Below are 20911 nucleotides of genomic sequence, written 5' to 3' on the forward strand. Positions count from 1 at the left end.
ATCCTCTAATCGAAACTCTGCAAATTTGGCAACCCGGAGTTTAGGTAAACTCAAGCCTGATGCTTGAAGTGGACGTTTCCTTACAGATACATAACATACAAATTAAAGCGCTGGAATTTTAATAACTGTAAAATCACAGTTTTGTTTTCTTTTTGAATTAAACTCGATTGGTTATTTGTACTATTTTTAAAAACTTGATAAATAGTAAATAAGAAAATTATAGAATGTGCTGAACTGGACCGCTTCGTTATGTCATCTTGTTACGTTAGAGGTGTAAACAGACATGCTAGTTGGGTTATGACTCCCTGAAAGTACACACGTGTTTCAGCTGTGTTTCTATTACAACCTTTAGGACAGGAGCTACTCCCCTGTTTTTGGGGATTAAAAATCCTGAAAGTTACCACGATGATTGATCTCATAGAATACATCAGTGGTGCTCTTGTATTTTAACAGGTAAGTGATTAATAGAGCTAATAGGCTAAGCATGGTTAGCCACAGTCCTCGTCTTGCTACAGTAACATCTGAGATATAATTATTTCATAACATAGTAACTAAGTCGCATTACTGCATTTCTTATAGCAAGCCATGGCGGACATTTTAGGTAATTGATGTATAGGAATACGTATTATGTAATTTTTCTTTTCCCAAAGTCGACATGAATGGTCAAACTCCAGGTTCTCCTGCCCTCAATGGCATTACTCCAGTCCAGCAGATGATTTCTTCCTGTTCCGGAGCCCTACTTACATCTCTGCTCGGTGAGAAATCATAACATCAAACTCAAGAGCTATCATCATCATCCTAATTCTTCTGTAAACTGTGGTCAGTCTCAACAAATTAAACAAGATAATTCATTTCAACCGTTTACCTTTCAAAGGTGATCGATTATTTATTTTGAAGAGTCGTTGCAGCTAGTTTAACAAAAGTAAATATTAGGAGACTCATTTTTTACGTAATGATTTCTGACGATTAAACAAGCCGATCACCTCCGTGATGCATCGATTCAGCAGTTCATGCAGAAGGAATCCCACCTATTGAGTGCATAAATTGTAAGGTACAAGCCATATTTCTCAGTAAGCCATCATTTCTGTATTGAAAGCCTATTTTCGTTTGTCATGTGTAATGTCACATTAATAGAGAAACTGAATTTTTAATCTTCAGTGGCTATAATCATTAAAATTAAGAAAATGCTTGTAATCTTTTCTTTTTCTCTATTTATAAAGGCCATTAAATACTGTACTGGGCCTCACATTTTGTCCTGTTGACTTTCCTTATTTTGAGAACACACTGAACAATATGTTGTTCACTGAACAATATGTTGTTCACTGAACAACAATAAAATATGCTGACATAAAAATGGACTGGATCTAATGTCTGTGCCTTACCAAGTCCTAAAATTAGAGTGAAGTTAACAACCTGTAATCCCTAAACCCACCTTAATGATCCCTACAAGCAAACTTCTAAAACTTCTGCTTTCATGGAGGAGCTCACACCTACTAATGATTAGTTAATCAGTGTGATCGCATAAGCAGCACCTGGCTGCTGCTTATCCTCTTAAATCCTCTGGAAGCTGTAAGGTACAACTTAGTTGACCATGAACATTATTGCTGCATTTTATCTTGGTATTTATGAAACATACCTTAGCATGAAATCATATGCCATGTATTATTTTCCACTTGAGGTTTTATTTAGAAAAACTACTGTTAATTTCTACCAACGTCGACATTAATAAATAGCTAAAATATTCTATAAAAGATTATGGCATTTTAAAGGAATCAGATTGCAAAATATTATGCTGACAGATCATTTTTAATGTAAAAATTTTGTTTTATAAATTTTTATAGATTTAGCATAGAGAGACATTTGTTTTAGTAAAACCTGTTTATGGTAAAACGGTAAATCCTGATCTCCTTTTTTTCAGTCACACCTTTAGATGTTGTAAAAACCAGACTGCAAGCTCAGAACAATCCCTTGGGCAAAGGTACAAATTATAAAAAATATTTTACATTTGTTTCACATTTGGGAATATTGCATTTTTTTACCATACTTGCTAAAATTCAACATTTTTAATATAATTTTACAGGCAAATATTTTGTCTACTGTAATGGACTCATGGACCACATATGTGTGTGTGAAAATGGAAGGGGCTGGTACAAAGCCGCCGGCCAATTCAAAGGCACCTTCGTAAGGTTTCACACTCGCACTGGTTGCAGTAAATAGTGTCAGTGTTTAGAGCTCTATGTTAGCTCTAAGTTTTAATAAATGCCCTGTTTCTGTGTAAATGGTAAAAAAAAATATCCCTAATGGGTTTAAACTTCCCACTCTGCATCTCTGCAGGACGCCTTCTATAAGATAGTGTGCTGTGAGGGAATCACAGCCTTATGGAGCGGCCTGCCTCCAACACTGTGAGTTTAAAGTTTCCTCTGTGTTTTATATCTATGTTACACTTTGACTGCACAACACACAGGGATTCAATGCAAAGTCTGAAAAAGTGTAAAATGTAAGTCTTTTTCAGGTCTCGATATGTATGGAAAAAGTAAGCAGAATATGTAATAACTAGAACATTTCAGTTTTCTCTTTCTTATCTAACAGTTGCATCCATTCATCATATATTTTATTCATTCTCTCATCCACCTGTATATAGAGCTGTCCTATATTGATTTGCTTTTTCACCGATATGTGGATTCATTTATTCATTCTTCTGTTTCTCCTTCCATCCATCATGTTTTCCATACATTTAATTGGTTTTTCATCCACGTGTTTACTTCTGATATTTGTTCATTCGTTTGTTAACTTCTTCCCGTCTCTATTATTTGCAGTATTCATGTCCAAATAGTCTAAACCCTTAATGGCAGTCGTTGAGCGATGCTGGTCTATCAGTGTTCATTTATTTTACATTTAATGAATAATTTCATTAATATTTAATGGAAATCACTCTCAGTGTTTGTAAAAATGGGTCATGCCTACTACAAAATTCCCCGTGTTTCCTTGTGGTTCCAGTGTGATGGCGGTCCCAGCCACAGTGATCTACTTCACGTGTTACGATCAGCTGTGTGCGGCGCTGAGGGCGAGGATGGGAGAGCGATCCCAGGAGGCTCCGCTGTTAGCAGGAGCCATCGCTAGAGGTGAAACTCTGCCGCTCATCATTTTACTCTGATCAAGGAAGATTTTTCTTATCTTAGTCTGATGGAGGTGCTAGTTTCAGCTGAATTAATCAGTGATTTTATTAATGGTTAGAAATTAATTTCCTGAATAGTGTCTGAGGGCGAAGTTTTGCCCTTTAAACACCAGCTTGATGAATCTGATCCCACACTGATTTCATTACGAGAAAGTGAGAGGTTTCTCTGCCCTGATCCGCTGTCTCTCAGTCTAAGAACGCCTCTGGGTGGTTATTACAAGCAGAATTAAAGAACTGTTTGTAATTCAATCATGATAAACCTGATCTGTTTTTAACCAAAATGTTTCTTGAAGCAAGCTTCCTTTCTGATACCATTGTTACTCCGGGTCTTTCCCTGTGATTCCAGCTGTGGCTCCTCTTTGTTTCAGTGGGTTCAGCGACCGTAATCAGCCCCCTGGAGCTGATCCGCACCAAGCTGCAGTCTCAGAAACAGTCGTACGGCGAGCTGACCAGCCTGATCCGCTCTGCAGTGCAGGCAGAAGGCTGGTGGTCTCTGTGGAGGGGTTTGGGGCCCACCCTGCTCCGAGACGTCCCCTTCTCTGCCATGTACTGGTACAACTATGAGCGGGGCAAGAACTGGCTGTGCCAGTGGTATAACACCAGAGAGCCCACGTTCACCATCACCTTCATATCTGGAGCCGGGTCCGGGTCTGTAAGTACCTCCCCTCCTCCTTCAGGATCCACCATCTGGATGCAGAATTGGATGACTTATTGTTTTAACTAAATTATTTGTTAATTTTTAGGTCTGTCACAATCACAGATGTTGCTGGATGATAAATTATTCCAGAAGTTATTGCGACAGACGATAATCGGGTTTCTTTATTAACCACCCTTCCTACTAAAATCAGCTCAAAGTTCTGTACAGATGAATAAAATAAACCCACAAAATAAAAACATTTACCCACCCCTTCCTCACATGGAAAAACACACAACTGCATGGAAAATGTCTAAATATTGTTGTTTTGAGGCCATTTCCAAGTAAAGTAATGGTAATGACATAATAATGCAATGCAAGAACACTTTCTCAAAGATCCACAATAAGCTTTAAATTCTAATGAACATTTAACACTGCGACTGGAAAACAATTTAAATACCCAAAATAAAAAACGCAATAGATACTACTGTATCTATTGTGTTTATTTACAATAGATACTACTGTATCTATTGTAAAATAAAATGAATTATGAAATCTTTTTGACTTTTGTCATCCAATGTTTGGTAGAAAGAGAGCAAAGAAAAAATACAAACCATGGAAATGGAAATTATTGAGCTCAGTTTAATTTATCATGCGATTAATTTATTTATTGCTTATTGCAACTGGCCTACTAATTCGTGTTTGCTTTTCAGATTGCAGCTATCGTCACCTTACCCTTCGATGTGGTCAAAACAAGACGGCAGGTCGAGCTTGGGGAGCTGCAAGCTAAAAATTGTAATGATGACATTATTTATTGATTAATTACGTGATGTCTGTAAACATTGTTAATGCTTTTAGTGATCAGGGATTAGATTAAAGATGTGGGGGAGTTTCATGTGCTCTAACTGGCTTATACACATTTTTTAAAATGTCACATGAGCGGCATACTTTAACACTTAGACGGCAGGTCGTTAACATGTGACGGTTGTCAGGGTCAAAAGTCAAAGTCTGAATAGGTTGGGATGAAACTGAGCATCATTGTGTGACTTTCTCATTGAGTGATTGCTTGAGTTCATCTTCTTTAAACCATCCTCTGCCAAGCTCTCTGTCTTGTATTCAATGCAAACTCATAAACTGGTCCTGTTGGGCCGTTTACTATCTGAGTTGTTTTGTTTCTCTAAAGGCACAAGAGATTCAACGATACCTACAACAAAAACACAAAATCATAGCAAATTCAAGTCATTCGCTTTGTTTGTAAACCACATCAGCTTAAGGAAAGAGAAATTGTTGTTTTTGTTTTTTCGAAAAGGAAAACCATAGTAGATTGTCTATAAGGACATGGTACATTGGATTCAAGTTGAAGAAGCACTCTTTAAAGTCTGAAATTAAAGGGCCAGTAACATGTACAAGCCACTATTTTGAGCTTTATATCAAAAACTTGCCTGGAGTGTTGCTTTGATTCTTTACTGCATGTTTGCCTGAACGCTTGCTCTCACGAAGCTCCTCTTCAGAGCTGCAGTTTTCATGCGTCCGCCTCACAGAGCAGCCCTCCCACTCCGTTCCTCCAGATTAACAGCAGCAGCAATTAGCAAACACCTGGCCCAACTGCATTTACTCAGTTCATTATAGGAGCTGCCTCTCAGTGTAACATTGTTAAAAACATAGTTAAAGGGTTAATGGAGAAATGTTGCGATGACGCGCTAAAGGCATAGTGTCAGAAAAAGCAGGAGCTTCTTAAAGAGACAGAAGCTCAATTTCAAGGTGTTCAGTTAAAAGTCAATTTGATATATATAGTATTTTATAACAACTGAATGTAACATAGTTACTGGATTGTGCTTTAAAATGGCACACAGTACTGCCTCTTTAACACGATGATTGAATATAAACCTCTCACTGGCACTGAAGCTGGTTGCTTCCTGTTCCCTCAGTGTCAGGTCCGGTTTCCTCCTCCACTTTCAGCATCATGAAGAAGATTGTTGCACACGATGGCTTTCGTGGGCTTTTTGCAGGTGTGTACTTATCTAATGTGTATCTGTCACCAGTCTGTCTAAATGAGCAATATGATATAAAGCTGTACGTGTGTGTGTGTGTGAGCTCTTAACGAGTATTTTCTCTGTCAGGTTTCTTCCCCAGGCTGATCAAAGTGGCTCCAGCCTGTGCCATCATGATCAGCTCCTATGAGTTTGGAAAAGCCTTTTTCCGCAAACACAACCAGGAGAGGATACTTCCGCAACTCCACTCCACAAACACGTGATTGGTCCTCCCCATGAAGCAACCATCACCACGGCTACAGCTAGATTACACATAAGAAAAATATCATTTTGTTCTAATCCTAAACACAGCAGCAGAAATAGGAGTGAAGCTAATTATTTAAGCCTTCCCATATATAGATAAATGTATATTAAATACCTTAAAGTATTTATAATTTATTTTGTGATTTAGGCTATGAGAAGTTGTTTTTCCATGTAACAGTAAAGTTGAGCTTACATGTCGGATGTATGTGACAGCCAGCAGATGGCAGCCAGAGTTTGGTTTGTACTGAATCCTCAGATATGTGACGTTCCTCTGGAATCATGTGCACTGTGCCTGAAGATAGCTTTAATCTGCTGCTTCTCACCCAAGAGCCATGTTGACCAAACTGTGTCAAAGTAGAGGGATGACCGGGAGCCAGAAGAACTTTATGAAAATGTGATTTCTCTGATGTTCTGATTTTATTTCCTCCATTTCCCACTCCACTTGTTTCTGTGGACATCAACACACGTGTCTGAAAGCAAGTTGTGTTTATTTAAAATAAAATCTAAAAAAAAAATGCAAATAAGTTCAGTAGAATATCCAGTTAACGTCTGTACAAATGTCTGCTGGAATAAGCTGAAGGCAAAAACCGTATTCAAGTGCTGAGGTGAACAGCTAGTGACCATGTATCCATATTACTTTATGCTGATGTCCTAAAGCAGGAAATGTTGTTTTTTTTTAATGTAAGTCAATGCAAACATCAAAAAATAAATTATATCAACTTGCCAGTAGATAACTATTAAATTGAAATACTGCACCGTAGTATTTAAAGAGGATGATTACCTGAGAACAAAATCCTGTGACGTTGCAAAATGCACAACACTGACACTGGCGGCAAAACAAAGACAAACATTTACATCTTAAATTAAACACACCAGTGGTTTAACCCCCAGTACCATTCTATATTAGAACAGAATATAGCATTGCTTCATTCTGTCTGCAGGAAAGTAGCAACTGATCTGATCTACAGTCAGTATTTTTAGCACAATCTTTCAAAGTCATCTTTGCAACAGTGAAATATGAGACGAGAATTCGTACAGCAGCTCTAAAATCGACACAATTCCAAAGTAGGAGAGAAATTACGCCACACAGATGAGAAGCAAACTAATCTGGATTCGTGTTGATGAAGTTACATCAGTTGTGACAGTTTTCAGTCGTTGGAGTCGCTGAGCTACACCAGCTCCTCATTCAGAGTTAAAGAACGGAAAAATCAGCATCACCAGTAAGAGGAAAGTTCCTGACTCCTTTGAATTCTTGAACTGACGAAGCTGTTTGGACGTCTCGTCTCCTATGACGGAGTGACACCTGGACTGCTGATCTCTGTCGCTGGACTGGCCAAACACTCACTGGACCTCAGGCTGGCCAGAGATTTATAGCTGGCTACTGAGGTCAGGGAGCCACAGAGGCCTCTGAGAGACGGAGTTTCCTCTTTACCTGAAGAACAAAGTGCACATTCAGTGCGCAAGAGACGGAGAAAGGTACTTCTGTTTATAAGAGGAGACCTGCCTTGTGTGTTTGATGTGAGGCTCATGCCTGCAGACAGCTGCTCCAGACTCTGGAAACTCTTCCTGCACCAGAATGAAAAAGAAACCGTGTGTAGCATTAAATCAGACTCAACCTTTCCTGTTTCCGCTCAGATAGGATTACATAAATTACTTGTATTTACTTAATTCCACAATTCTTACAGGAAAGTTTTCTTAAAATTCAGTAACTGATAAAGTTACAAACAGTATCAAACTTAAAGCAAGTCTTTGACTTTGCAGGAACTTTCATGTATCTGCCACCTTAAGGCTGGACTTTGATGCATTCTCTCTTGAGTTGTTGGACAGCTGTATCTAAAAGGTTTTTTATGGTTTTTGAATCACAGATAAAATAAAACCACGGTAAACATTTAAAGAAGCGAAATGCGATATGGAAATCAGTGACAATCAGAGCATGTTGAGTGAAATGAATTGGAGAAACTGAACAATCAAAAACAAATTACGTACTCTTCCCACTCCCCGGTGCTTTTCCTGTACAGCAGTGTATCCAAGGCAACGGCATTGGCATCCAAGGCATCTGGAGACGGCCACTGATTGGTCAGATGGGCTGTTAATTCCTGTCTGGAACGCAAGTCATTGTTTTTCAGCACAGTCCTGAAATCCAGAAAATGACAAAGCCAGCATTATTATTATTATTATTTAATTACCAAAGTAAACTGTAAACTAGTCGAGCAGGAGTCCTGTTTCTTCTAGGGGTCGCTCTGCTCCAACATGTCTAGTTCACATAGCCCAGTGTTAGAAGCTGCAAAAGACGTGAAACTGGTTTAAAGGTTCACCTACCAGCAGGAAAATAAAGTACAACTGGAGCTGCTATAACCGTCTCTGCTCCCAAGAAACTCAGTGTTTAAACCCATGATGGTATCTGTACGACTTTACTTTATACAACTTTTATTGTCGCTGATTGTAAATAGTCTATTTTTTATTGCTAAAATAGATGTGCACATTTTGTAATTCTTTAAATGCACATTCCTCTGGACTGGAGTATTTTTTTATAACTATATGGTATTTATGTTGAAATTTCAGTTCGGTATTTTTGTTGGGGAACATTTGTTTTGCAGCCAGGCATTTCTAACAAACAAAAACAGCAACGGTATTCTGTTTTGATATATATTTTATGTCTTATCTTTGTGTGAGTCTATTTTCTGTTAGTGTCTGTCACAGTTATTCTCCCCATTGTGGGATAATAAAATAAAAATAGATTAGAATAAAAAAAACATTCAATTTACTAAATTGCGTCGGTTTATCAAATAAAAATCACAGGCATTATAAAATATAGAAATCATCTAGAGGTTAGGAAGACTGTTGCAAGATGCTGTAGTTTAGTTTTGCTCATAAACACTATTTCTCACCATGTGAAAAATGCATCCTGAGACATAACAAACCCCTGCAGCCCCCAGGGTTCTTGCTGCTCTAAATGTCAAGTTTGCAGTAAGATTCGCCTCAAAGCTCGCAGCCATGCGTACACACACCGACAGACACAAACGCCCTCTAAACAAGACTCACAGTTGGTTCTGCAGTTCCACTATGATATACTCAAGCTGTTGTTTCTCCAGTGTGTGTGAGAGGTGTGTGTCTGCTAGGCTCTGCTGAAGGGCTTTGTTATGAGAAACGGCCTCCGACAGCTGAGCTTCCCGCAGACGGACCAACTCTTCCAGGTAACCCTGAGGCGAGCAAACACACACAGTCACACACAACACAGACATGTTTGTTTACTCTCATGAAGGCACTGCTGTGTTAATGCATATCTGAAACGTTTGTTTTCACCAAACATAAACAAAACATAGCAGAAAAAAAAAGCACATTTTTAGATTGAGCAGGAACAGTCATCTGTTGTTTCCTTCTTGGCATTTCAAAAAGCCAGGCGGCTACTTATCATGAAAATGTCTCGCTGTCTCATATAACGTCACCCAACACAAAGCAACAGAAAACAACACACCTTCTGCTCCAGGGCCATGCGATACTTCTGCTCAAAGCGTTTGCACTTGCTGACCAAGTTGCTCTGCTCGGTGAAGATTGATGCGGCGGTGGCCGTTTTGTCAGGGGTGCTGCTCTCGCTGCCGCTGCTTCCCAGAGTCCTCATCTCCTCCTCATCGCTGCTGATGCTATCTGCGCTGCACAGGGAACCAAACCACATAACAGTATGCAGCCAAACTGACACACGTCTGACCTTTTGTGACATTTAATCTCACATTCTGACAGCAGGCAAAGTTCTTGTGTTTTTAAATGAATTTATGTGAGTAGAAGTAGGAGGCTGGATGAGATATAATTTATCTTATTTCTTAAAATTTGTGAGCAATTTTTTTATTATTATTATTTAACCACAATTTAAGTGCATCACAATTTGTTGTGTTTATGCTTTACAGTAAAATCGTCCACAATTATTAGCACTTTGTGTTCATTATGTGCAAAACTCTTTATGAAGACTGTTTTTAATAACACTGAAAAAATGCCTTTAATTTCAGCATATTATTTCTCTGAGGAAAAAAATTTTTTATAGTTATTGCCACCTAAATATTGCTGAAAAACATATATTAGCGATTCAGAATGCTGTGCGGTTCTGGTTCGGTGTTCAGTGAATATACTATATATTAGATATTGGTGTCTATTGCGACATAAATCGTTATTGAATTATCGTTTTTAAGTTTTCTGTGGAGGTTCCTCCATCTTTTCCCCAGGGTTAGTATTTATTTAAATGTTTTCACATAATATATTTAGATTTTTTACACAACATATTTATAATTTCACTCTTTTTGTGGTGGTTACTGCATTAGGTTGTTTACTGTTATGGGTGCACACATTTAGTAAACACCTTATGTTTATTTGACTATTTATTTAACTATTTTGTTTTGCTGAGTTTGAAGGACTGGCTGGGGGAGAGGACTGGTTGGAAGGCAAACCAGGAAGTGGAACAAACCATCAGGCTGCTGGAAGCAGGGGACTTGATGTTGAAGAAACTGCCTCTCTCTACTAACAGCATAACTGCTAAAACATTTTTGGTGTTAGGTTGTTTTATTTTTACAGTTGTGTTGCAGTCGAAATGTGTTGGTCTGAATTAGTTGTTTATGTTTATGCATTGTTTGTCTTTGTCTTCTCTAACCTTTGTGTATAAATTCCCCTGTGTGTTATTGTGAGGTCAGTTTTGGTTTGTTATCCTCAGTTAGGTATGTCTTAGTTGATGATTTCTATTGGGCCCATTTTATTACATTTTTGAGATTTGTTGTTGAAAGCCTTTTTTTAAAATTTTTTTGAAAAATAAATAGAAAATCTTTTTTTTATATATGCCTTTATCCTTGCGCCTTACTGGTCGGACCGTAACATTATACTTAACTTTTTAAGTATAAAGGAATTTGTAAATAGTAAATCTTGACTTTGTGAAACCAAAGTATTGCAAGCAAAGGTAGCAGTAAATGTATTGTAGTTTACCTACTATATTTAATGTTTATTTCTGCAAAAATATCTATTTTTTTCTGTCATTTTTTCTTTGACATTGATTTGCGGCCCTAAGAGTGTCACACCAGTTTGATGCGAATCATTTCTTTGGATTTACCTCTGTGTGAACTTCAGGTAAGGCGTGTAGTCGATGACTGCAGGACAGCTGTCGTCCAGACCCTCCCCTTTAAGACAGAAACTAAAAAAGAGAAATTAAGATTGAAAATCAAAGCACAGATTATTCTTCATTTACCACTTCTAATCAGCATTTTTACAAGGTACTCAAACCTTTGGGGTCTTAAAAGACGTCCATGCATCTGTCACCTGAGCTGCTCCTTCCAGGAAAATTTTAATACTTTAGCCAATTAGGTTAATTACTTGAATTAATAGCATTCTTATCATTTTTTATATTCTTAGTTGTTTTTTAGTAAAAGTTTTAACATTACTACATCTATACTTTGCAAAAAAGGTATTGAAATTAGTCTTTGGTTTAAATTTTTTTTATTTTTATCTAATGCGTCTCAGCAATAAATCTGCTGAATGAAGCCACATTTCCCAAAAAAAACTTGGAACAACCCAGTGAAAGTTTGCACATTTTATTTACTGTGCCATCTGTGATGTTGTTTAAGTTAAGTTAAGTATAAGTTTTAAGATTTGTCAAATTTTTTGAGTAAGCACGCTGCAAAAATACAAAATCGTACCAACTTTTTTCTGTCTAGTTTCTAGTTGTAAATATCTTTGAACATTTGAAATAAGACCAAACTTATAACGTGGGAAAAATGCGTTGTTATAAGTGAAATAATCTGCCAATAGAACTAGTATCTCTTTTAGTCAATAATAAGGAATTATTGACTTAAAACAAGCTCTTATAGCTTGAACGAAGTTACTTGTAAGTTAGTTTTGTCTCATTTCAAATGTACTAAGATACTTGCACTAGAAGCTAGAGCAAAATTGCTTGGTAAGGTTTTGTATTTTTGCATTGCAGTAATTAAAATGGTCCCATCTCTTCTTGTCTAGATGATTGCATCAGTACAACAGAAGGGGAGAAAGTCTCACCACTACATCTGAGACAGTAGATTATGAAAAGAACCTGAAATCAATGGTGTTAAGTCCAATGAGCGTGTCTGCCAACAGCCCTGCCTCTTCTCTCAGTATGATCGCACCTTCCTCAAAAAACCTCCTGTCACAAACACACAGATCATCAGCATTAATTCGGCTCACAGAATTTTAGAGATTTAAGACGTTTTTGGAGTTTGAAGACCTGGTTGTTTTGAAGTCCTTCAGCGCAAAGGAGATGTACTCCGACAGTCGTTTCTCCATCAGAACAACCCTCATCCACGCCCTTCCCTGCAAAGACACAGACAAGAAATGTTACCCTAAAAAACAACCAAACATGCATTTATGTGTCAAAGGAAGTAAACGTTTGTATTAAATGTGTTAAAATAGAATGAAAAATGTCTGTGATGTTTACTGGTAAGCTTTATGTAGTTAAATAAAAATTAGATTGGCATTGAGGTTAAACTGACACCTACTTTCTTAATTAGATCCATTTTTAAAAGAAGGGATTTTGGCAAACTATATCTTTCTAAAATCATGCATGCTACATTTTTGTGTCACAGCAATGTTCTCTATATACACAAATGGTCTAAATTCTGCCTTTTTAAATTTTTGTAATAGATAAAATGTATTTTTGATACTGTATGTGTTGAGTATCCATGTTTTATGCTCTTGCAGCTCTTCTCCAGCTCTCCCTGCAGTATAGGAACATTTTATATGATGGAGGGGGCTGCACCTTCGCTCTTGATGATCGCACATTTTCCATGCTCTCGATGCTTCGGATGCAGTTATGAGGCACTTTACTGCAGGCCGCTTTTATGTAATCCCAGAAACTCCGAGGACTCTCGTAGCCAAACCACGTCGTCTGACCTGAGCAGAAAATACAGGAACACAGGGATGTTGTTGTTTTTTACTGGAAAACAATTTCTATAGTTTGGTTTGGCTTGAATGAGCCATTTAAGAAATAAGATTACACTAACCTACAATGCAAACTGTAGCAGTTAATTGTGTCGTCTTTAAGTAAAAGCTGGATCACATAGGAATGAATTGGACTGATTTAATTTGAACTCAATTTGATTTTACATAACTGGATATGAAGTGGACTGTAAAGAAGACATATGATAAAGATGTGATTTATAAATAACTGAACTTAATTGAATATCAATCGTTTTCAGCTGAATTGTTGTTTTTGATTGAATTTCCTATTTGAATGTGTGCTCTCTCCCATGTATCAATGAAATTAATGCACAGCGACGACCAGGACTAGAGAAGATTCATCACATTATTACATAAGTTTTGAAAAAGTTTCTGGAATTTATTCAAAAAATACTTAAATGACTTATAAGGGATCAACACAAATTACATTATGACAAAGAAGAGTTAATGGCTGTATCTAATTGGCATGAATTATAATTTTTTTTAAAGTTTCTAGTAGTTGGAAAAGACTGTAAAATAAAAAAATAAAAACTAACATCTTCATGGCATTTATTTTAAAGATCATCATTTAAACCTGACACTGATTTTAGATTTCACATTTTGGAAGTCAGATCATCTTGATGAGTCACAAAGCCTTGCAAAAGTGTTCATGTCTATTGAAGCTTTTCTAAAATTGGCAACATAATAAGTCATTACAATACAATTACTTTGTATTGTAATTATGCAATACAAAGTAATGCATAAAAAAAGGAGAAGGATTTGTGATTTTCAATATTTTTGATAAGTGCTACATTTATCTATCTTCACTTCTGAGTCAAAACTGCAGAACCAGCTTTTAAGCTGGAGCGGCAAATCTGTAGCAGCTTTGTGAATCATGAGACTGGATTGTTTTCCTGTTTTCCTTTCCAAAGCAGCTCAAGCTCAGCCAGATGGGATGGAAAGAATCTGAGAATAAAGTTCAAGAATTGCCACAGGTTTTCAATTAAATAATAGGTTTAGTCTCCTACAGCACACAGCTGAGTGAGTGATTAAATCACTCCGCTGTGATTTAAAAACATTCAATTCTGAACAAAAGACCTTTTCCCACATATTTGCTACGAGTTATATTGTTGCAAACTGCAGAGGGCGTTTACTTTCTGCTGATTTATCATAAAAATCTGTGAGGCTGTAATGAGGCAACACTTTAAACCAAGTGTCATATTGGTGTCTATAACTGGTTATAACCTTTACGTGCCTTTGAGCCGATGGCTGAGGATGTGCTCCAGGATGGACACGAAGTTAACAAACTCTGGGGAAGCGTCGTCAATGGTTTCAAAACAGGAGCGATCCAGAAGAGTCTTCACTGAAAACCTGAACAGAAAGAAAGATGGACACCAGATTACGTTACTAAAGACTTCAAAACCACAAATTTTCATTCCACGTCAAACCTTTCTTATCGATTATAAGCAGATAATATCCAGGCCTGTCCACAGCAGCAGCAACAAGGCTTTAATTAATCTTCTGTGATGAAACCAGCGTGCAGCACAAAGCGACTCCATCTAATCTGATTTCAACTAATTATTCAGGAAGGAAAGTCGGCACACGGGGCTGCGATGCGTTTCAGGGTGTACATGTGTGCTCTGTGAATCCTGTCAAACTTTGACACTAAACAATCTAACTTCAAATCTCGCTCTGCCTCTTGCTGCTCCGCCTCGTTGCTTAGCAGCAGGATGACGATGGACCGTGAGCTTCCAGTGCAACACCAGATAAATCTTTCAGAAACCTTAAAATATCTTTTTACAAATGCATTTACCCGAAGCCCAGCTCTCCTTAACGACACCTGCTTTTGTAATTCGACAAATCATTCCATTATTTCACCTTTAATGATTGTTTACATTTACAAAGACAAGATCAGTTAGCAGTTTATTAAACAACACAGTTTAATGTTGCTTCTTCTGTTTGTAAAAACCTAAAACTATTCATTTGCTAGAAACATGGAAGTATCAATCTGCCTGTTTCTGATGAAGGAGGGTCATTTTTATATCCTGTGCATTAAATGAAAACTTTGCAGCTTTAATTAGAACAACAAATCTGACGAGCTCAGCAAAGTTCTGCCTAGCGTTGAATCCGTAAGGGTACACACAGCACTTTTCAGGTTTCACCATTGCACTCTACTGTGAAGGGGACTCTGCAGCCCGACATCAGAAAACTGCAAAGATATGACCTACAATGTGGCACGTTTATTGAAATTATGCTTTGTGTCAACTCACAGTCATCCTAGCCATCACCATATCACTTAAATCCCAGATGAAAAGCTGAAAATGTGCTTAAATGAGATGCAAAGGTTTACTCAAAGAAACATGTTAAAGCATTTATTGGAATTTCCACAAGGCTGCAAGTTAACTCTTTGTTATTTAAATAATAAAAATTAAAGCTGCACTGGATTGATAAATTGACAAGGAATCCAGTAACATCCAAGAGAAAAATCCAGATATGTATCACACAGATGTTAAGACAATGTAAGTATTTATTTAATATTATTTAATATTTACTAGTTCTTTATTGTATTTTTAAATATATGTATTTTTAAAAATATATTTCAGATCTGTTCATTTATGTATCATGCATCTTTGTAATTCTTCATAATGCTGTTTTTAATATCTATTAGTTTTTTATGCTGTTCTGACAGAGTATCAAACTGTACAACATTCAAATTAATACATTTCTTTTTCATAAAATCTGTACTGATTTTGTTCTCACTTGAACCAAATCAAAGTATCGTCTGTTTAGTTTCTGTATGTGTATTGCTGGGGTGTCCAAAGTGTGGCTAGGGGGCCATCTGTGGCCCTCAAAATAATTCTGCACGGTCCTCAAATGTAAATCAAGAACAGCATAAATCTGGTCCAGTTGCACAAGCGGCTGATTATTTTTAATTTAATTGCAAACAGGACTACAAATACCTACAGACTTACTCAAAAGCCAACTTGTGCACAACGATTTATGAACCTCGACAAAATATACCAAATATTTCCACCTTTACCAAGGCAAAAAATTACATATATATTATTTTCTATCCAGCTGCCATGCTCATCCCATATGCCTACATGTATGCACTTGCCTGTATTGCACAGGTAACAAAAACTATTTGAATGAGATGTTTTTTGGGGGGAGACTCCAAAATGTAAACACTGCAGCTTTTCACCAGGCAGCTGTGACTGGCTGGTGAAAACTAAATCAATCTTTAACCTTAGAAACCTTTATTTGCTGCTGCAACAAAACGAAAAGCACAGAAAGGCAATCTGAATTAAATTGCTGCACATTACACTTTTGTATAAATCATTAAACAGCATCCAGAGAAAGCTAGTTTGGAAAGTTGACGTCTTATTTCTAATTAAAGCTGCTGCTGCTGCATATCTACAGTAATGCCTTGTCTTCTCTCTTACAGTCACAATGTTGCTCCTTTACACATCCTTAAACATCAATACAAACATTTAACTTTATAAATGACAAAAACACAATACATATCCATTAATTTGCTGATGTTGCAGTTGAGCAATGTCAGACAATTTGAAGAAAAAAAAAAACTAATTCAGATTTAATATCTTAAACGTTTACTTTATGCCGCCGTAAAACTCCAATTCACTAAAATCAGAGATCTTATTTTTATTCATTTTAAGGTGAAAAGGGAACCTTCAAAAATGAAATAAACAGAACAGATTAAGAAATAGTTAACATTTCTTATGGATAAAATAAATTAGGAGCAACAAGCCACAGTTACCTCTAAACATGGAGAAACTGGTCAGCTGATGCATAGATAAGGAGTAATAATACTAACGTTTTTTACTACATAAAAATAGATCATGGTGTTAGAAAGCTTTAAAAACAATAACATATTTAAAACATTCAAAATAAATACAAAGAATTAGGTCAATTGTGTTAAACGCAAGTTATCAGCTGGATATCAGCAAATCAAAAGTAAATCTTTTATTCCTACTAATTATTTTCCCAATAGGTCTTGTTCATTATAAAATACTTTGTATTTTTCTCTCCTCTTTTTACTCCCCCAGTCAGGCCAGTCAGCATGAATGATGACTAACGTGGAGGCAGGGACAGTTTGGCAAAACACCAGCCTCATCAGTGAGTAGCAGCCAGTTTTAATTGCATTAATGCTAAATTCTTGAAGAAAGGTTGCTTTTCATTTTCTACTTCAGTCTAAACATGGAGCATTCTGCTACATTACCAGGTTTGTTTGACGAACAGCTACTGCCAAAACAGAAAAAGATGTGCACTCCCACACGTTCCTCCTCCCTTTATGATGTGTTCACTGTCAAAAAACATTCACTGGGGACTGCCAGTCAGTATCTGACATCTGCCAGCAAGACTCAAAGGGCCGTAAATCAATACTCTGAACAGTAAATGACAAAGAAGGCAGGCAACACAAGCAGATGACAAGTGTTTGCTCACCTCAGCATCAGCCTTTCTTACAGTCTACAAACAGAGAGAGGCTTTTTAAAAGTAAGCATATACAACTAAACATTTACACTATAATGCAGATTTCTTTATTTAAGTTGCATTTGGCTTTTAGATAAGCTTTTGCACTAACTGAATTGCTCACCTAGTTAAATACAAAAGACCAAAATCTTTGTGTTGGGTCTGTAAAACTGCAGCTTTCGCCGGGCACTGAAGTGAATGTGAAGATATCGCAACAGAAATATGAGTGTATGAATGTTTAATGAAGAACTCAGGAGGCTGTTGGTGTGTGACTGAGATAAACTGGATGACATTAAGCTGCTGTGCAGCACAGGCAAAACCACCACCTCCCCTCTTTACATATCTAACCAGATCTCATTTAGCAGAAGGCGACTCATGAGCTTTGTTTAGTCAAATATTCTTGGTACAATTAAAACAAACCACTGGATCTAAAATAAAAAAAATAAAATAAAAAAATCCTCTGCCAACAATCCAGCAGCAGACGCAGTTAATCCTCCTTATCATAAAAGGAAATCAGTAGGACAGAATCCTCTACCTGCAGACTGTAAGCAGGTTCTTCCTCTCCACCACGGAGCTCCTGCCCGCTCCCCGCTTGCGGCTGAGCGACGCCATCCTCCGGCCCCGGCTGGCGTTTGCGGCGGTGCGGTGACCCGCTCTGCTGCCTCGGAACGAGGGCAGGACCAGCGGTGTTCGTCACAGCAGAGCGGGGGAGCCGAAGATGCTCCACTGGAGAAGAGAGAGCAGGAGGACAACACTGAAAAGACGCGCAGAGCGCCTCCTGTTGGCTCTTTCAAAATAATAGCGTCTGAAATTTACCAAATGTTTTACTGCTCCTTCTTTAAAACAAAGCGCATAATAATAATAATAATAATAATAATAATAATAATAATAATAATAATAATAATAATAATAATAATAATAATAATAATACACAAACTATTAAAAAGTTGACAAAGCTAAGTAGTCTTGGTTGAATACGGATATTTAGTTCATTGTTTATGTGTAATATACACCAAATATGTTTTTATTTTAATAATATATATTTTTTAAAATGTATACTGGTACAATTCATTTTTATTTGTGATTGTCTTAAACTGCATTTTTGAAATGTTGTAGAAAGTCCTAGAGCGCCATCTAGTGGCTTTAAATAGAACAACATATTCTCAACCAAGCATGTCTGCTCTTTTTATTTTGCTATCTATTTTAGCATGTTCAACTTGTCTATCAGGAGATCATCATTATACTACTTACATTTATTTATTTATTTATTTATTCATTCATTCATTCATTCATTCATACATTTAAGGAGAGTCTTTTACCGCTTGTGGCTCAATGGTAAGAAACATTTGAGAAAAAAAATCATGGTTTTATCTTTGTTGTTGTTTTGTTGTTGTTGTTTTGCTTTGTTTTTTTTTTTACTAATTTTTGCTGTATCTACTTATTTGTTGCTTATCCAAACTTTTCTTCACCCAGTGGCTAAAGGTCAGAATTTGTTTACTTATTTATTCATCTGCTTTTTACCCGGATACGTCTTCTTTCTTTTTTGTCAAAATAAATAAAGATGTTTTGTTTGGCATTAAAGGGTAAAGAGTGACATTTACAGAAACCAGAATTATAAAAATTAATTTTATGGTACATACTGGAACACAGTAAACAAAGGTGAGATCAGATAAGATTAGTAAGCAATAGATATTTAATTATGATGTCCAAAGAATTTATTAGGGAATAAAAGTTGAGGGAGATTTTGAAGTGCAGCAAATTACTTCCTGTTAGATCATTTGATGTCAGTTTTGGTTACAGAAGCAGCTTTAAGATCTGTCCCCTACTATACTGGTAGTTGTGAGAGTTTAGCTGCTGTGTTGTATATTGTGTTGGTTTATATATTTTGCCCTGGGAGTTTTCAGCCTAAATTACAATACTTAATCTGTTGGAATATAAATCTGACAAATTTTCAAACATATGTTCCAAATTAGTTTATATTTTCAGTTTTTGACGGTACGGTTAATTTTTTAATGTCCCTCTGAATTATTTATTTCATTCACATACTGTCTTGTGAGAAGCTGAATTTACAAATAAGCACAATAAAGCATTGTACATATGCGTGGCGCCCCCTAATGGGTCTTCTGTGACATTGTGTCCAGTGTCAACATTTCACTTTTCCTCGTTTTTTTTTACACAAAGAGGTTATTTTTAGTTACATATTTTCTTTATTTTTGATTATATAGTATAAAAAAAAAAAAGATCTGATCCTTCAGATCAGATAATTTGCCAAATTGTTGTTGAAACAACATGGAATATTCACAAAGATGTATTAATAATAAAGCAATTTAAATATTTGTGTACACAGCAAAGTTACATTGGAGCCACATATTAAGTTTAAGTTTCCAATTTAAAAAATGACTCCACTGTAAGAGTGTAAAAATAACTCAGGTATTTAAAGCACGAACACCGGAAGGCGAGCGGAAAATATGACAGCCACTACAAAGTCTGGATATTTTACTGGCCCGGATGCAGTAGCCCACTGGGATTAGAAACACGCTAAAGGTTCGGATATATTCATTTTGTCTCTAGCAAAGTAGTGATCACGTGTCATAAAATGGCACATGTTGTTCACTAACAATAACTTACAAGGAGCAGGCATGATTTTATTTAAAAAAAATTAGAGCTGGGACTCGATTAAAATGTTTAACTGGTTAATTAATTTTATTGAAAACTATATGTGAACAAAATTTTCAATTTAAAACCCCGTTTTGCTGCTACAGTATTGAATAAATAGACATATGAGCTCAACAACAACGTGATGTTAGTGTTGTACTGCGGTAAAACTGGCCGCCTCTTCCAAAATGACAGTAAATCCACACCGCACTTGATTTTCACCTGCGCCACGACACAAGACCTTAGGCAACCTAATTTACGAGCTCCTTTCAGAGTAAAAGCTCACATCCCGTTCATGTTTGATCTACTGAAGTAGATTTCCAGCGGCTTCAAGTTTAGACTTTGTATTTATGCAGCTGCAAAAAGAAATAAGGTATCGGAAATAATTGGGGACATTAAGCGATGCTGAAAAACTCTTTGTTTCCAGCGACGTCTGTCACTTCTGGGTGGCAGAAGGACACCTCTAGAACAAAACCAGCAAATGTCATCCACATCTGATGTTTAATTTCAAAATAAAAGCCTACTAAAATAAGACGTTTTTATTTTTCCCCCCTAAGTTGCCGTGCTTTTATTTTGTAATTAAACATCAGATGTGGTTGACATTTGACTGGTTTTGTTCCAGAGGTATTTTTAAATCTAGTGCAACAATTGACCTTGCTAACATCACCAGTGAAAGATTGTCATGTTTTTGGTGATTATTGGACCCAATATTCAAACCAGGTT

At 36.7% G+C, this 20911-nt stretch overlaps 2 protein-coding genes across 3 annotated transcripts; one reads left to right on the plus strand and one right to left on the minus strand.

Moving 5' to 3' along the window:
- The first annotated feature begins 265 nt into the window (after positions 1-265).
- On the plus strand, positions 266-6627 carry slc25a40 (solute carrier family 25 member 40). Its single transcript, XM_032559040.1, has 10 exons — positions 266-453; positions 651-755; positions 1919-1978; positions 2081-2181; positions 2335-2402; positions 2998-3122; positions 3544-3827; positions 4523-4604; positions 5738-5818; positions 5930-6627. The coding sequence occupies exons 2-10, from the start codon at positions 656-658 to the stop codon at positions 6061-6063; spliced, it is 1035 nt and encodes a 344-aa protein (XP_032414931.1). The 5' UTR covers positions 266-453; positions 651-655; the 3' UTR covers positions 6064-6627.
- On the minus strand, positions 6575-18292 carry rundc3b (RUN domain containing 3b). 2 transcript variants are annotated; one of them, XM_032559039.1, is made up of 11 exons: positions 18069-18289; positions 14298-14413; positions 12864-12997; positions 12333-12418; positions 12162-12251; positions 11190-11270; positions 9579-9753; positions 9146-9303; positions 8090-8236; positions 7608-7669; positions 6575-7535 (listed from the first exon to the last, which is right to left on the minus strand). In XM_032559039.1, exons 1-11 carry the CDS (start codon positions 18143-18145, stop codon positions 7390-7392), a joined length of 1272 nt encoding a protein of 423 aa, XP_032414930.1. In that variant the 5' UTR covers positions 18146-18289; the 3' UTR covers positions 6575-7389. The 2 variants fall into 2 exon arrangements, with proteins under 2 accessions (XP_032414930.1, XP_032414929.1); XM_032559038.1 differs by having other exon boundaries at positions 6575-7669; positions 18069-18292.
- Between the last annotated feature and the right edge of the window lie 2619 nt (positions 18293-20911).

The sequence above is a fragment of the Xiphophorus hellerii genome, chromosome 3, assembly GCF_003331165.1.
Source record: "Xiphophorus hellerii strain 12219 chromosome 3, Xiphophorus_hellerii-4.1, whole genome shotgun sequence".
NCBI lineage: Eukaryota > Metazoa > Chordata > Actinopteri > Cyprinodontiformes > Poeciliidae > Xiphophorus > Xiphophorus hellerii.

Bases quoted from the DNA above. Each gene is read 5' to 3' on its own strand.
- rundc3b (XM_032559038.1), bottom strand. From the start codon at position 18,145: ATGGCGTCGCTCAGCCGCAAGCGGGGAGCGGGCAGGAGCTCCGTGGTG. The intron at 12,998-14,297 runs GCACGTAAAGGT...TTTTCTGCTCAG, and splicing joins CCTCAGCCATCGGCTCAAAG to GTCAGACGACGTGGTTTGGC. The intron at 11,271-12,161 runs GTTCTTTTCATA...TCTCTTTTTTAG, and splicing joins CTTAACACCATTGATTTCAG to TTTCTGTCTTAAAGGGGAGG.
- slc25a40 (XM_032559040.1), top strand. From the start codon at position 656: ATGAATGGTCAAACTCCAGGTTCTCCTGCCCTCAATGGCATTACTCCA. The intron at 2,403-2,997 runs GTGAGTTTAAAG...TTGTGGTTCCAG, and splicing joins AGCGGCCTGCCTCCAACACT to TGTGATGGCGGTCCCAGCCA. The intron at 4,605-5,737 runs GTAATGATGACA...CTGTTCCCTCAG, and splicing joins GGAGCTGCAAGCTAAAAATT to TGTCAGGTCCGGTTTCCTCC.